Raw genomic sequence first — 15,211 nt, forward strand, 5'->3', positions numbered from 1 at the left:
TTTACAATGTATATGAAATTATGTAAAACAGGCCAGGGAGAAAAAGAACATTCAAAAAGAAAAATTTTTGAGGTACCATTCTAGTGGTATAAATAAAGTAGTATAGTGCTGAATTTATTAAAAAATTATTTTATAAATCCAAAAGAACTACTGCTACTGAGCAAAAGATTATTTATGCTGAGCAAATATTAATTATTTAAGACTATTTTTATATATTTTTTAAACTAATTGTTAAATCTTCAATTATATATTTTCTTAGAAATAACAACAAAGATAAAATAATATTCTTAGTATATTCTTACATTCATTCATAAAATAATATTTAAACAAATAACATTTTTGTCTGATAAGTGGTTTAAAATTGTCGCAAATTATTGTATATTTTTCCATGATTTATTTTGTATGAAATGATTATTTTATATTATTTTATATGCTTTCCTTTTATATGAAGCTATCAATTTCTATAAAAAATCGTATAAAAAATTTATAGTAATTTTCTATGTTGGTTTTTACATTCCTATACATATATATTTCTTATAAATTCCTAGAACCAAACCAAAGAGAAGACGCATTAAAAATATGTCCAGTAATAGTGATGAAAATAGCGATAAGGACCTTGATGTTACGAATTCTCAAGGAACACCTGGAAAAAAAGGTCGTAAAAATATCCGAAAAGTAATGAAAGATAAGCAAGTTACAAGTGATACTAAGCAAGCTGCCAAAGAAGAAGAAGAAAGACTTAAACGTATTGCTGAGAGACAAAAATTGGTACATATTTTTAATTAATTCTTAACTAATTTTCTGTTCCATAAGAACGAAGAAAAAGCATTTCTTTATTTTGTATTATAGTACAATGAGATGTATGAAGCAAGATTGGCTGGCGAAGAAAAAGTAGATAAGTTGGTATTGGATTTTGATCCTGAAACAAAAGAGGAATTGGTGACTGTCCATGAAAATTTAGTAAAGCGTTTAAAACCCCATCAAGCTGAGGGAATAAAATTCATGTGGGATGCATGCTTTGAATCATTGGAAAGAGTAAATTCTTCTAGCGGATCTGGATGTATAATTGCACATTGTATGGGACTTGGTAAAACTCTTCAAGTAATTGCCTTGGGTCATACACTTTTAACACATGAAAAAACTAGTGTTAAAACAATTATGATCGTTTGTCCCTTGAGCACTGTACTTAATTGGGTAAATGAATTTACGAATTGGTTAAAAGATATAGAACATGACATCGAGATATACGAAATGACTAAGTAAGTTCCATAAGTATATTTACAAGTACATTTAAGATAATGATGAACAAATGGTCATATAATATTTGTTGATAAATTTGTTAAAGATTAAGGAAAAATATAGAACGAAAGTTTCAATTGGAAAGCTGGCAAAGAACTGGTGGTATACTTATTATTGGTTATGAAATGTTTAGAAATCTAAGTGGCACAAATAATAAAATGAGAAAGAATATGAAAGAAGCAGTTTTACAGTACTTAATAAATCCTGGTCCAGACGTCGTAGTTTGCGATGAAGGACATTTACTAAAAAATGAGGATACTGCTCTCAGTAAATCAATGAAACAGATTAAAACATTACGAAGAATTGTACTTACAGGAACACCACTCCAAAATAATTTGATAGAATGTAAAACTTGATCAGTATTAAATAATAAGTATATATATAAATAATTCAGTATTCATTTAATTAAACATTTGTAACCAATATATTACAGATCACTGTATGGTACAGTTTGTAAAGCCAAATCTTTTAGGAACGAAGAAGGAATTTTTAAACAGATTTGGGAATCCAATAACTAATGGTCAATTTGATGATTCTACCGAATATGATGTTACATTAATGAAAAAACGAGCATACGTTTTACATAAGATGTTAAAGGGCTGTGTACAAAGGTTTGATTATTCTGTACTAACACCGTTTTTACCACCGAAACAGGAATATGTAATTTTTGTCAGTCTAACTGAAATGCAAATTAATATGTATCAACATTATTTGGATAATTTTGCAAGGTATGTGAAATGACTTTTTAATGAAATTTCAAAATTTAATATATATCTTCTATTTCAGGCGAATACGCAATGCCAATGGAACTCTTTTCGCAGATTTTCAATCATTACAAAGAATATGGACACATCCCTTGGTTTTGCGAATGAATGCAGAAAAGATAGAAAAGATAAATGAAAAAAAATTCGAAATCAGTGATTCGGAGGGTTCTTTAAAAGACTTTATTGACGATGCCGAAATAGAAACTACGACCAGTATAAGTACTGAAGAAGATGACGATATTGTAACCATTGATACAAGTGTTACAAAAAATATAAGAGCTAATTCAAAAAATAATAGACCAGGTAAAATTACATTTACGTTAAACTAATATGTTATAAAAAAAATATATATATTGTTCTTATTTTATATATAGAAGCTGAAATAATTCCTGAGGAACCTGAAAAGAAAGAAGAGGAATGGTGGTTACAGTTTGTTAAACTTGAACACTTTGAAGATATGAGAGTTTCTTCCAAATTGATACTTCTTTTTGGAATCCTGAAGGAATGTGAACAAATCGGAGACAAAGTGTATGTTTTTTATATTACTTTTGGAAAAGTCTACAATAATTTACATACTATCTTTAAAAATTGCTTAATTATTTTAGCTTGGTATTTTCACAATCGTTGTATTCATTATCTCTAATCGAGCAGTTTCTTGAAAAAATCGATAATGCAACACAAAACGGTGAAAATTTGGAATATATAGATGGACATACTGGAAGTTGGTCATTGGGGTTGGACTACTTTCGGATGGATGGTCAAACATCTGCTGAAAATAGAAACGCATGGTGCAGAATATTTAATGAACCATCAAATACAAGAGCAAGATTGTTCCTAATCTCAACCAGAGCAGGTGGACTGGGAATTAATTTAACCGCTGCCAATCGTGTTATTATTTTTGACGCAAGTTGGAATCCTTCTCATGATGTCCAAAGTATATTTCGTGTATACAGGTTCGTGCCTCTGATTCTAATTCATCGTGATCGGTAATAATAAGATTTCATAATTACTGAAACATATATAATTTACAGATTTGGTCAAAAGAAACCATGTTATGTTTATCGATTTCTAGCAGCTGGAACGATGGAAGAAAAAATCTACAATCGACAAGTGACGAAACTATCACTTTCTTGTAGAGTCGTTGATGAACAACAAATAGAACGTCATTATAGCAATCAAAATTTAAATGAATTATACACATTTGAACGAAACAACGGAGAGAAACCGACTCTGAATTTGCCTAAAGATAGATTATTAGCAGAAATATTTCTAAAATATAAAAATTTTGTAGAGAACTATCATGAACATGATTCTCTTTTGGAAAATAAAGTAACTTGTAGCTACATAATACAGTAATCTGCTTGTCTCAAAATATTCTTAATAATCTTGTTTAATAATAGGCAGAGGAAGAACTCAATGAGGAAGAAAGAAAGCAAGCTTGGTTAGAATATGAAGAGGAAAAAAAAGGAAAACCACCAATAATGCCATCATATTCAATGGTGTTCCCAAATAATATGATGTTAAATCAATATAAGATACCGCCACCATTGGGTATTGGCACAGATTTTGAAAAACTCCGAATACTTCTTCAAAAGGATGTAAGAATATGTTTTTCGTCAATAACTCAAATAGTTTGCTCATATTTATTAACTTCTTATAATAATTTACATTTTATAGTATCCTAATGCAACACCACAAACTCAACAAATGATGACTGCTAATGTATTAACAAATATGTACAATTACATGGAACAACATTCTTTTTACAATACCGCAAATTCAATAATCGATCAGGTATTTCAATAACTTACAATTTTCCTATTAATAACGTTTGAATATAAAACATGTTTTTTGTATAAAATTTAACTGAGCATTTATGAATACTAGAATCCGAACTTAACTTCAGTACCCAATATGGCTCAAACATCTTATTCAGTACCGAATAGAATTAAGAATTTGACCAATCAACAGAAAGATTATAGGACTACTGATATTAGATCTGGAGATGTTGATGATGATGTTGTAGAGGTAATGTGCATACATTAAGGAATTAAAGTTAAATATTTATTAAATGTAAAATTTACTTGATACAATTTCAGGTTATATCAACCACAGTAAATAACAAAAATAAAAAACAAGAGGAATGAATAAAATTATACAATGTAAAGTTTTACATTGTTTTATATAGTGTAAAAATGTTTTGATATATTATCCTAAGCACTTATACTTTCATCTACATTTTTAGTATGTTATATTTGCATTATGGTAGTATTAGTATTGATGAAGCTGAATAATATTGTTGCTATAAGTAATTAGTATAAAATTATTACTTGAACAATGGCATTTTTTATTTGATAAACTTTTAACTACATATATATATATATATATATATATATATATATATATACAGACAAACATGTGTTTATAAACTGTATATTCATAATAACCATAAAACTTTTATACTGGCTTAGATTACTTAAATAGAATACTAATGATCTATATAATTTATTTAACATTAATTTAATGATAAATTTATATTAAATAAACAAGTAAATTTCATATTGCTTGTAATTATATATAAAAATATGAAGTTTATTTGATTTAAAGTTGCAAATGTATGTAAAGTGATAGTAAATTAATTAAACATGTATAATTATAATTTAAAAATTAGATTTAGCTGATAAAATATTTCTCCAACCATGTTGCAATAAAATTTTTAATTTTTCCTTTAATTTGGCATATTCTCCAACAAATGCTACATTCTGGTTTTCACCTTTGTCATAACTGTAATCATACAATTCCTCTGCAATGATATTATTCCAATTTGGTGACATAGTTTCAGGATTAAATGATAACCATGCTATATAACGATATTTATTTGTCCTTAGAGTATACCCCATTGCTTTAATCTCTTTTAAACGTGGTTCATCACTATTTGGATGTATCGAAGGTTCAATGCTTGGTCTTGGATATTGCGCAAACGCCGCCTTTTTCCATGATATTAACTATAAATTATATTATATTATAAATATTATACACTATAAATTATTACAATTGTCTAAGATAAACAGTTTCAACAGTTTCAGCAATTATATATTATTAAAGCTATAAAATTTAAATTTGTAAATTAATAATACCTCGTTTTTTAAAGCAGCTCTTATAAGTGGCATAAAAGTAATTCCTTCACTGCAAGTAATTTGCATACTTTCAGTTGAACAAATAGGTATTGAGATATTTGCTAAATCTGCAATTGTTGGAAAAATATCAACTAACTCTACTATTGAATCTATAAATATCTGATTCTCTTTTGACGAATTATTTACGCTTATATTTTCTTTTGGTTTTTTATATGTAAGCCCAGGTATTGATACTATCAATGGTACTTTTAAAGCAACATCATAGTTGCTATATTTTGCCCATACTGCATGCTCTCCTAGTGACCAGCCTACATAAATATTAATTGTAAAAAATTGAATAATAATTTAAAAAATAGAAAAATTTTGACAATAGTTAATTGGAAGATTTTTCAACTCACCATGGTCAGACATTAATATAATAATAGTATCTTCTCGAATTGACAACCTTTCCAAATGATTTATTAATGTACCAATTAAATCATCAATATATGTTACAGATGCATAATATGATTGAATAATTAACCGAGCAAAACTTTCTAAAAATTAAAAAGAAATAAACATATATCTTTGTGCATTACACACAAGAAAATAAATTTTTACATATCACTTTAACTATACTTGGTATTTTTTCCCATGGAAATTTAAGATTCAAAGCAGCAATATCTTCCCTTTTTCTTAAATCATTCCAAGGATTATAAGCAATACTACTAACATTATTTGACCATTTATAAGGTTTAGGTACTTCAAATTTGTGCAAGGGATGATTTTCTGCAAAATATTTTTTTATAAAAATGATTTCTTTAATTAGAAATCTTTATGATTATAATAATTAATAATAATAATTAAATATACTTAAATATTTGTTTGGATATTTAAATGGTATGTGTGGTTTCTGAAATCCAACTGCTAAAAAAAAAGGACTACTATTTCCTGCTTGATTAGATAGAAAAGTTTTAGCTTCCCTCATTATTTCTATATCTGGTAATGTTTTATTTGGCATTGATGAAACTTTAACTGGACATAACTAAAATATGAAAAACAAAATTTGTAATGTTATTAGGTATCATCATCTCTTTTAATCTTCTCAATACTCTTTAAGTAATAGCTCATTATATCACAAATATTACAAGATTTTGTGCAGGCAGCATCTGCATATTTGTTTGACATATTGAAGCATCTTTATATCTTTCTGTAAATGGATGAAAGGGAGCTTCTGACCATGAATAAGGGCTATCATCAGAATTATTTGAACTAATTCCTGTGAAAAATAACATAATCATATCAAATGATGTAAAACAATTTATATCCACATATTGCATCTTAAAAACTAAAAACCTGGATGAAAAACTTTTCCCACTGATTTAGTAATATACCCATTATTTTTTAGATGTTGGGGCAATGTTGTAAAGTTGCCAATATCTTTTCGCCAATAGCTATAGAAATCATAAAGATGAAGTGTATCCGGTCTTCGGCCTGTTAAAAATGAATTCCTACTTGGTGCACACAATGCTTGCTAAAAAGACGTTACTATATGTATATATACATTTTTAAATTGATGTATAAGCTTCGGTATTAATTTCTTACTATTAGCTTAATACTAACCTGAGCAAATGCTTGAGAAAAAATGGCAGCTCCTGTCGCTAAACGATCTATATTTGGCGTATACGCTTTAGCGTCACCATAACATCCTAAAGCAGTTCTTAAATCATCGACGATTATTAAAAGAAAATTTTGTTTTTGAGCTGTACACCAAACGATTAAATTTATAAACCATAACGTAACAAACATAGTAAATCACACTAAAAGATATAATGATACCAGTATGGAGGGTAATTTTGTTCAAATTGAGATTAGATTATATATATACAATATGTGTATGTATCATATACAGTCTTTTGTGTGTAAGAAATAAAATATTTCAATTAATGAAATAATAAAGTATTCTATAGTTAATGGAACCTCCTTTTTAACTTACTATTGCACTTTATTTTTCAATGTACAGACATATAAATGAAAATGCTACGTAATGCTTCTTTACCTACAATATCTACTACAATAACTACGACATGATCTAACATAAATTACATTAAAATGATACAATAATATAAAATAGTAAAAATTAGTATGGAAAGTCAAGAGTTTTATATTAATACGCGCACAAATTACTGCAGTAAATGGTCTTTTGTTTCAAGAATTTTATTTTTAAATTTGCCGCACTAGGCTTATCAATCTACGGAATTGTATGTTTACTTTGCATTTACTGTTGTATTGATTGAATATTAAGTTTTAACTTTTTAAATTTGTTCGAGTTGTTTTTCATATCTTTTTTTAAAAAGAGATTACAAATGAGTTAATTTAATATTTGCTTTGGATATAATAGCTGTAATGTTGTTTTTCATTACAATAGTAACAGTAAAATATATTTGAAAACATTGAAAATATACTTCTTTTCAATTTTTTTCATTGTAAATTTCTAAACAAGAAGTAAATTTTAGGTATTACAAAGTTCTTAATAATTTTTATATATTTACATAAAAGTAAATTTGGAAATTTAATTCAAATAATTTAAATCGAAAGCTATGAAATTTTTATCATATAATATCTTCACTGAAATAATTAAAATTCATAGAAAAACAACTCTGATAACCCTAGAGTTATCTCTCTATTTAACATTCCTATGATTCAGAGTTATAATTACGAAGATTTGAGTAGTTAACGAGGGCCGTCCCCCATAAAATCAGTAATAAAAGCGTAATATAAAGTGACTAGTTAAACAGATGGAGAATAAAGGACAGACGCATCTCTGTTTGTAAAGAAGGAGGAAAAATAATTTACTTTATAATTCGAATGTTTGCGGCCCCGGTAAAGTACTCTGATTCACCGCTACAATTATTTATCTTCACGTTTACATGTGATACCAACTTATCTGAAGTCAATCCCGTGTTTCCTTTTTAACAACTGATGATGATCTTTGATCATTAGTACTTATCGTACAGTCATTTACATTAATATTATTCTTTGCTTTAAAGTCAGTCTTAAAATTTGCTTGTGGGTTAGTAGTATCATCTTTAAATATTTCAGTATAATGAAAACTACTCCCATTCCCAGTCTTTGTATTTGTGCTAGCATTATTGCCAGTGCCATTTGAGTGCACTTCAGTGAAGTGTTTGTACAGCATTAGTGTTGTACTAAACTCCGATTCACATCCAGGTATTTTACAACTGAAACATGTTTTCTTTTAATAATCTATCAAAACAGATTTCTAGCAATAAATTCAATAATATTCAATCAAGAATGTAAATAAGTACAGTTTTATAATATGTGCAACATTAATAAGTGACGATATACCGAATAAACTTACCGAAATACTTCATTGCTTTTAGCAGTTTCTTGTACTATTGGCAGTTTTGAATTAGCATGATTGTCCTGGTAATGTTTCCATAAACCAGTTACATTGCTCACCTGAGCTCCACAGCCAGGGATCTTGCATCTAATTAATACAAAATAAAATTAAATAGAGAAATTAATTTTTTGATAACATTTATACTAATAGTAATTACCTGAGATGCAAAAGTTACAATATAAAAACTAGAATTTAAAATCACATGTGATAAATTTGACAAAGCATTTAAAATTATGAATAACACATATCTGTCTTTACATATAAAGAATTAAAAAAGATAATGCTTTTACTTGTAGATGTTAATAGCTTTAAACTTACAAGAAAAAACTGACTGTTGAGGCTTTCCCTTGTTTTAATTTCAGTATTGATTTGCTAGAATTTGAACTAATTGTATTGGCAGCTAATTTATGACTATCTTGGTGATGACGATAATGGGATATGTATTTGTATTTTCTCCCACAGCCATTAACAGCACATTTATAAATTTCTTGCTTGTACCTAGACATACGTTGCTTCTTTGGAGTGTATTCTTCATCATCCGAACAGTTACTGTTTGTTTCCACAGTATTCTCTTCAGATTTTGAAATATCACGATCAAGTTCATTTCTAAAAATCTTTTCTAGATTATCTAGTTCAATTCTGTGGTCTTGATTTCTAGAATTTATACTGCACATTTCATTTTTCGTATTTTTCGTAATGGTAATATCACCATTTACATAAACTACATTTATTTTTTCTTGGGAATGTTCACTTTGCAGTTCTGGACATTTGTTTGTGTTACTCTCGTATTTAGATAGAAAATTCTCTGCATTTAGAATTAAATTTTCATTCATAGAAAATGTGCCTGCTTCATTTAAAGATTCACTAATGGAAGAATAATCTTCTTTTGAACTATCATTTGTTGTATTTTGATCATGAGAAACCTCATTTTTTTGTTGCTGTGCAGTATCACTTCTGAGAAGATTTTGCTCATTATTATCATCATACTGGCATACTTTTATCCCAAAAGATTCATTTGTTCTCTTCTCATAACATTCCTCTGTGCTTTGTACAATTTCCTCATCCATTGCATTTTCAGGATCTTCAAAACATATTACTTCTGGTTCAGTGGGCAACGTTGATGGTTGTCTATGGCAGTTTTCGATATGTTCTTCTAGATTGATACTGGTTGTATGTAAAGATCCACAATTTGTGTATGGACATATAAACACATTTGTTTCATTATTATGCCATTCTTGATAATGACGCCACATGCTTCCAGGATCAGACAGTTCTTCTCCACATCCTGGTTCTCGACAGCTATAAATATAATTAATAATATACTATACTATTGCCTAATATTTTATAATCAATTTTTATAACAAATGAAGCCAGCTTACATAAACCTAATTTTTAAAGCCTCGAGAGCTTCATGTGTTTTGTATTCATCTTGATTAGTAAATGTCTTGCCACAGCCCCGTTGTTTACAAGTATATACTTCCTAAAAACATAATTTGATTGAGTATCTACTACGAATAATTTAAGAATATACATAATCTTTTCATTTCATTTATCTAACAAACAAAAAAATAATAATTTTTACACAAATTTGCCAAAATATTGATAGATGATAGCTCAACAATAATCATCAAACATTTCATATCCAAATTATAATACAAAATCAAATTGTTTCATTAATCTCATTCATTTAAATTATAACTAGACTGCAGATTTTTATGCATTTGTAGGAAATTTGGAAGTGTAAAATTGCACAAAATGCACCTAACATAAGAAAATATAGAAAATATCCAATGTATAATTCTTTCTATAATACTTAAGTAGGAGAAGGAGGTTCCACAGAAGTCCTATTTTTTTAATTATATTCTCAAAGATATGAGTTTGCATAAAATCCACAGTCTAATTATTACATCTCATCAATAAGAAAGATTACTTTAACTATATAAAGTAGTAAGTTAACAAATAAAGGTAAATGGTGAGTGACTTGTTTTGAGTTAGGGGTCATTGAACCCATTAAATGCCTCCAGTGATTTTACCTTTTTGGGGGCTATTTCTTCAATAGTACGATTCCTAGATACGAATCTGATGACGCTAACTTCAGCAGGCCTATCTGTGCATGTATCCGTACCCTGGCCCATCCTGGCCAGTATGCAATAAAAACGGTGAATAACGACGCGTTTCGATGCTCACATAACCTGCACTCACCAACAGGAATTCAGAAGGGAATTTTTCTAGCACCTTGAATGAAAGTCCCAAATACACAATCATTTCCACGAACGGGACGCTTTGTCGGGCTACTTACCAACAAAGTGCGCTCCCGTTCGCGCCGGAATATATTCCCTTTTTCACCTCATATTATACCATTCCCAATAATATCAATCATTTGTTGTCATTTCAATATACTCAAGCTACTATCGTGAATACGTATTCACCATAGTCTTTCTGCCCACCCTTCGATTTTTATTGCGCCTACCTTCATATAGGTTTAAGATTAATATATCGATAATCACATCGATAATGACTACACTCGATGTAAACATTTGTCGATTTTTGAAATATGATTTTTAGTAGATATCTTATAAGTTTTCGATTGTGAAATTATAAATAGAACGTTATTGATAGGAAACAATGGTTTATTTGAATTCATTCTTAAAACGTGTACATATTCTTTTTAATCTTACTGTGGATTTTCAGATACTGCACTGTTTCATAACTTATGTACGTAAATCACGTAAAAGGATCTATTGAAATACATACTTTCAGTGTACTTTCACTCTATATTGTACATATATCCTTTCAAATATCTATGTAGTTTATATGTGAATTTTTGTATGTGGCGGCAATCTTTAATAATATAGCTCCGAAGATTTTCACAAATAGATTTACTGCATTCTATACAATAGTATGGTTTTTCATCTCTAATAGACGAGCAAAGCACGCATTTGTTTCTTTTCTCTAATTTAGCTGCATATAATTTTTCAAGTTCTTGAATATTAAAAATCTGCATCCATGGTAATTTTCATTGAACTTCAAAGAGTTGTACAAAATAGTTAATTAATCATTTTTGAAGTTATGAGAACCATGGCTAATCATTTTAAAAATTGCCTTGTAATCACTAGTCCATTGTAAAAATCTAAATTACGTAAAACATTCAAATCAAATATAGAGCAAATGTACATATTTGTTTTCGTATATACTATGTATTTAATGCGAACAAATTTTTGGAGAGTAGAGGTAACTGGATAAATTAAATTACTATTTATTTATTTAAATAAAAAATTTTGCTGAGTTCGTGAAAAATTTCAACGCTCCAGTCCAGAATTAATTTTTTTGGACTTGAAAGACTTGAAGACAAAAGTAATTTATGTTACTAATTCCAAATAATTATGCCGCTATCGATCATAGATATTTCTTTCTTTCTATTCATTTTAAAATAGGACATAATTTATAATTCATTATTATTTTTTAGGAAAGTATGAAACAATTGAACTTATCAGAAGAATGACTGATTACTATGAGCAGATTGCAAGGTCATTAGGAGCGGATCGATTTTCATGTTTATACTACTCGAAGGCGTTAATGCGTATACCAGTCACTACGTAAACGTTGGTCGGGTCACTATTAGCCAGGATGTGACCTGCACGTCAGTATCGATTTACACAGGTGCTAGTTTTATTGTGGAAGCGATAATTGTCTATAACATAATACACGATCGTTAAATTAGAATCGATTAAGATCAATGTAATTCCAGTTTAGATTAAAGGATGCACACTTTTTATTTGTTACTTCTTATAGCATCTTTTTTCATTCAAGAATATACTCGGTATGTTCATGGTGAAGGTGCGTAAATATGATCAACTCTTTTTTAATAGTAATACAATAAATTATGTTAATTTTTAAATTATATTCTCACCTTTTTCAGAATTTTTTTCTTTATCTTTTAATCAAATAGCTTATACGTTATTTTTTAAATGTCATTGATGAAGTATACTAATTCAAAAAGCATATTGATTTAATTATTCTCTATGTTTGAGTTAGAAGCGTAAATGAATCGATTAATATGTTAGTCGTCATTATCTTCATAAAATAAAGATGTTTTAAAATATTTCTAATTATTCTTTACATTATTTTTTATTAATAGATAATGTGGCAAATAGTAAAAATAATGAAGAAATGCCGTCGCAACTAACAGTAACATCTTGGAATGTAAGTCAGGTCCAAAATTCAGCATATTTTTTATCTTTTTTAATTATAAAGATGTACAATATGTTCATTATTTTGTAGGACATGCCTTTCTCAGGAATTGTAAAAGAAAATGGAAAGTGGGTTGGTAAAGGATATGCATTTTACATTTTTGACTTACTCAGTACGAAATTAAATTTCACCTATACCATTATTCCACCAAAAGAACATATTTTGGGTGATAAAAGTAGCGGTATTCTTGGTTTACTTTATGAGAAGGTATTATTTAGGAATTTGTAATATAATTGATTTAATTGTAATACAATGATTTAATTGTGAAGGAAATCTATTTCATTTTATAGAAAGTAGACGTAGCTGTTGCGTTCCTTCCCGTATTACCGGAAATCGGACAATATTGTACGTTCAGCGCTCCACTAGATGAAACGAAATTAACTGCTGTGATGAAGAGACCTCAGGAATCAGCTACAGGTTCCGGTCTTCTGGCACCATTCGAAAGAACCGTCTGGCTATTAGTTTTAATGTCATTAATTTTTGTGGGACCAATTATTTATCTTTTCGCCAGTATGAGGTTTCTGAAAAACTTTTTAATAATTATTATAACTAATATAATCAGTAATTAATATAAATTTTAATTTAATCTTTTGATATATAGAGCAAAATTATGGCACGATCCAAGTTCTGAAAACTTCAGTTTGTCCTCTTGCTTCTGGTTCGTTTATAGTTCTCTGTTGAAACAAGGAACGAATATTGTTGCCACAACAGGTAAAATGTGTTGATTAATTTTAAATATATTGGTATTACAAATTCTAAAAATTGTAATTGGAGTTGCAGATTCAACACGAATGCTTTTTGCTACATGGTGGATTTTTATATTGATTTTGACATCCTTTTACACGGCAAATCTCACAGCGTTTCTTACAAAGCCTCAATTTACACTCTCTATTAGTTCCCTACAAGATATTGTTCACAAGGGATACAGCTGGATCACCTATAAGGGACGAACGATTGATTTTCTTCTTTCTCAAGTAAGATGTAAAGCGATCTTCCTAAGATTTTAATGATAAACTGAATTATTTTTTGATAGTATCAAACATTTTAACGTATAAAAATAATACATTAAATCTTGTTACGTTTTCAGAATCAGGAAAACGATTTGAGTTTATTGAACGTAAGCAAATTGCAAGGAAAAGGTGTTTTTAAGTACTATGAGCATTCAAGAGCTATTTTAGAATTAGTTACTACCAGTATGTATTAAATATCCTAATATACATATAAAGAAATGATCGTAATACCATTCTACTCATTTTTCTCATTTGATTCACTTTCTCCTTTTAGAAAGACTTTTCCTAGCAGAGGCACATTACTTGCAAACTTTAATATTCAAAGACTATATGAATAAAACGCGTCATCATTTACAACATAACTCGCGTTGTACATATGTTATAATGCCTGGTAGCATTTTAATAACCAGCCGTGCCTTTGGTTTTCCCCATGGTTCAACTTTTGAAAAACGTATCAATAGATTGTAAGTTTTAATTGGATTCAATCTACTAACTTAAGTTTTACTAAAAATAAAGATGGTTATTTGCATTCCCATTTTTTTAAATGAAATATTGTAATAGAAATGAGTTCTTAATAGAAACTTTTTTAATATATGTTTTATTGTTTTAAATTACAGGCTGTTAAGATTAATAGAGACCGGTATCATACATCGTACAAAGAAAGAAGATCTGCCATTAGCTGAAATCTGTCCAGTTGATCTTCGTTCAAGCGAGAGACAATTGCGAAATACTGATCTTCTTTTAACATATAAAGTTGTCGTGGGTGGATATACAATTGCTGCAATTATCTTTTTATTTGAATTTATTTACGCGTTTATATTGTACCGAGTACAAAATGGTAAAAGAAAAGCATGCTGCTATCTGCCTTGTTGTGGTCCAAACGAAAAACCACAAAATCCTTTAAATAGCAATCTTCCAGCACAAAATTATATGGTGATGTTAAAAAGAAGTCCTCCAGCGATTTATCAACATCCTGACAATGTTTTGATACAAAAAAAACAACAATTTATCAATGGAAGAAGTTATTATGTGGTTACTAATCCATACGGTGATCGAAAATTAATTCCTATCAGAACTCCTTCTGCTTTTTTATTTCAATATGCAGCCTGATCATATTAAAAATATGTAAGAAATACAGAAATATTTTTTGTATGTAGCATTACATATTGAAATGCTAAAATTATTTAAAGATTGTAATTTTATAAAATTAATAAAATGTACGTTGGATGTAAATTTCTTTATGTGAGATTACATAGATCAAAATTTTTTTATACTTGCGTATGAACCTTGTGGAATATGTAATCTTTATGATGTTTTGTATTTCTAAACAAAGCTTTCCCGATCTGT

The 15,211-nt window shown here is 28.6% G+C and overlaps 4 protein-coding genes across 14 annotated transcripts in view; 2 read left to right on the forward strand and 2 right to left on the reverse strand.

Moving 5' to 3' along the window:
• The window catches only part of LOC139993319 (uncharacterized), a 33,296-nt gene extending 27,983 nt beyond the window's left edge, over positions 1-5,313 (forward strand). For both annotated transcript variants that reach the window (XM_072014939.1, XM_072014938.1), the window contains 12 exons: positions 549-768; positions 850-1,259; positions 1,346-1,644; positions 1,733-2,027; positions 2,086-2,366; positions 2,438-2,591; positions 2,669-3,016; positions 3,095-3,392; positions 3,464-3,661; positions 3,741-3,857; positions 3,951-4,091; positions 4,163-5,313. In XM_072014939.1, the coding sequence (XP_071871040.1) occupies positions 549-768; positions 850-1,259; positions 1,346-1,644; positions 1,733-2,027; positions 2,086-2,366; positions 2,438-2,591; positions 2,669-3,016; positions 3,095-3,392; positions 3,464-3,661; positions 3,741-3,857; positions 3,951-4,091; positions 4,163-4,210 (2,809 nt within the window). In that variant the 3' untranslated portion in view covers positions 4,211-5,313. The remainder of the gene's footprint in view (positions 1-548; positions 769-849; positions 1,260-1,345; positions 1,645-1,732; positions 2,028-2,085; positions 2,367-2,437; positions 2,592-2,668; positions 3,017-3,094; positions 3,393-3,463; positions 3,662-3,740; positions 3,858-3,950; positions 4,092-4,162) is intronic.
• Positions 4,440-7,121, reverse strand: Ids (iduronate 2-sulfatase). Its single transcript, XM_072014980.1, has 8 exons — positions 6,803-7,121; positions 6,536-6,713; positions 6,328-6,458; positions 6,053-6,224; positions 5,819-5,968; positions 5,599-5,736; positions 5,201-5,508; positions 4,440-5,068 (listed from the first exon to the last, which is right to left on the reverse strand). The coding sequence occupies exons 1-8, from the start codon at positions 6,986-6,988 to the stop codon at positions 4,724-4,726; spliced, it is 1,608 nt and encodes a 535-aa protein (XP_071871081.1). The 5' UTR covers positions 6,989-7,121; the 3' UTR covers positions 4,440-4,723.
• On the forward strand, positions 6,637-15,127 carry Ir76b (Ionotropic receptor 76b). Of its 8 annotated transcripts, none has more exons than XM_072014974.1 (10): positions 6,637-6,733; positions 12,070-12,263; positions 12,742-12,806; positions 12,885-13,061; positions 13,145-13,371; positions 13,456-13,565; positions 13,635-13,828; positions 13,942-14,047; positions 14,139-14,328; positions 14,482-15,127. In XM_072014974.1, exons 2-10 carry the CDS (start codon positions 12,155-12,157, stop codon positions 14,972-14,974), a joined length of 1,671 nt encoding a protein of 556 aa, XP_071871075.1. In that variant the 5' UTR covers positions 6,637-6,733; positions 12,070-12,154; the 3' UTR covers positions 14,975-15,127. The 8 variants fall into 8 exon arrangements, with proteins under 8 accessions (XP_071871075.1, XP_071871074.1, XP_071871073.1 ...); XM_072014973.1 differs by lacking the exon at positions 6,637-6,733 and adding an exon at positions 7,800-8,062; XM_072014972.1 differs by lacking the exon at positions 6,637-6,733 and adding an exon at positions 8,285-8,410.
• LOC139993339 (uncharacterized) lies at positions 8,007-11,053 on the reverse strand. 3 transcript variants are annotated; one of them, XM_072014983.1, is made up of 6 exons: positions 10,903-11,053; positions 10,637-10,838; positions 9,983-10,083; positions 9,102-9,902; positions 8,562-8,690; positions 8,007-8,421 (listed from the first exon to the last, which is right to left on the reverse strand). In XM_072014983.1, the coding sequence occupies exons 2-6, from the start codon at positions 10,736-10,738 to the stop codon at positions 8,133-8,135; spliced, it is 1,422 nt and encodes a 473-aa protein (XP_071871084.1). In that variant the 5' UTR covers positions 10,739-10,838; positions 10,903-11,053; the 3' UTR covers positions 8,007-8,132. The 3 variants fall into 3 exon arrangements, with proteins under 3 accessions (XP_071871084.1, XP_071871082.1, XP_071871083.1); XM_072014981.1 differs by having other exon boundaries at positions 8,922-9,902; positions 10,903-11,052; XM_072014982.1 differs by having other exon boundaries at positions 8,922-9,902; positions 10,637-10,795; positions 10,903-11,037.
• Positions 15,128-15,211: the final 84 nt, after the last annotated feature.

This window comes from Bombus fervidus, chromosome 12, assembly GCF_041682495.2.
Source record: "Bombus fervidus isolate BK054 chromosome 12, iyBomFerv1, whole genome shotgun sequence".
NCBI classification, from domain to species: domain Eukaryota; kingdom Metazoa; phylum Arthropoda; class Insecta; order Hymenoptera; family Apidae; genus Bombus; species Bombus fervidus.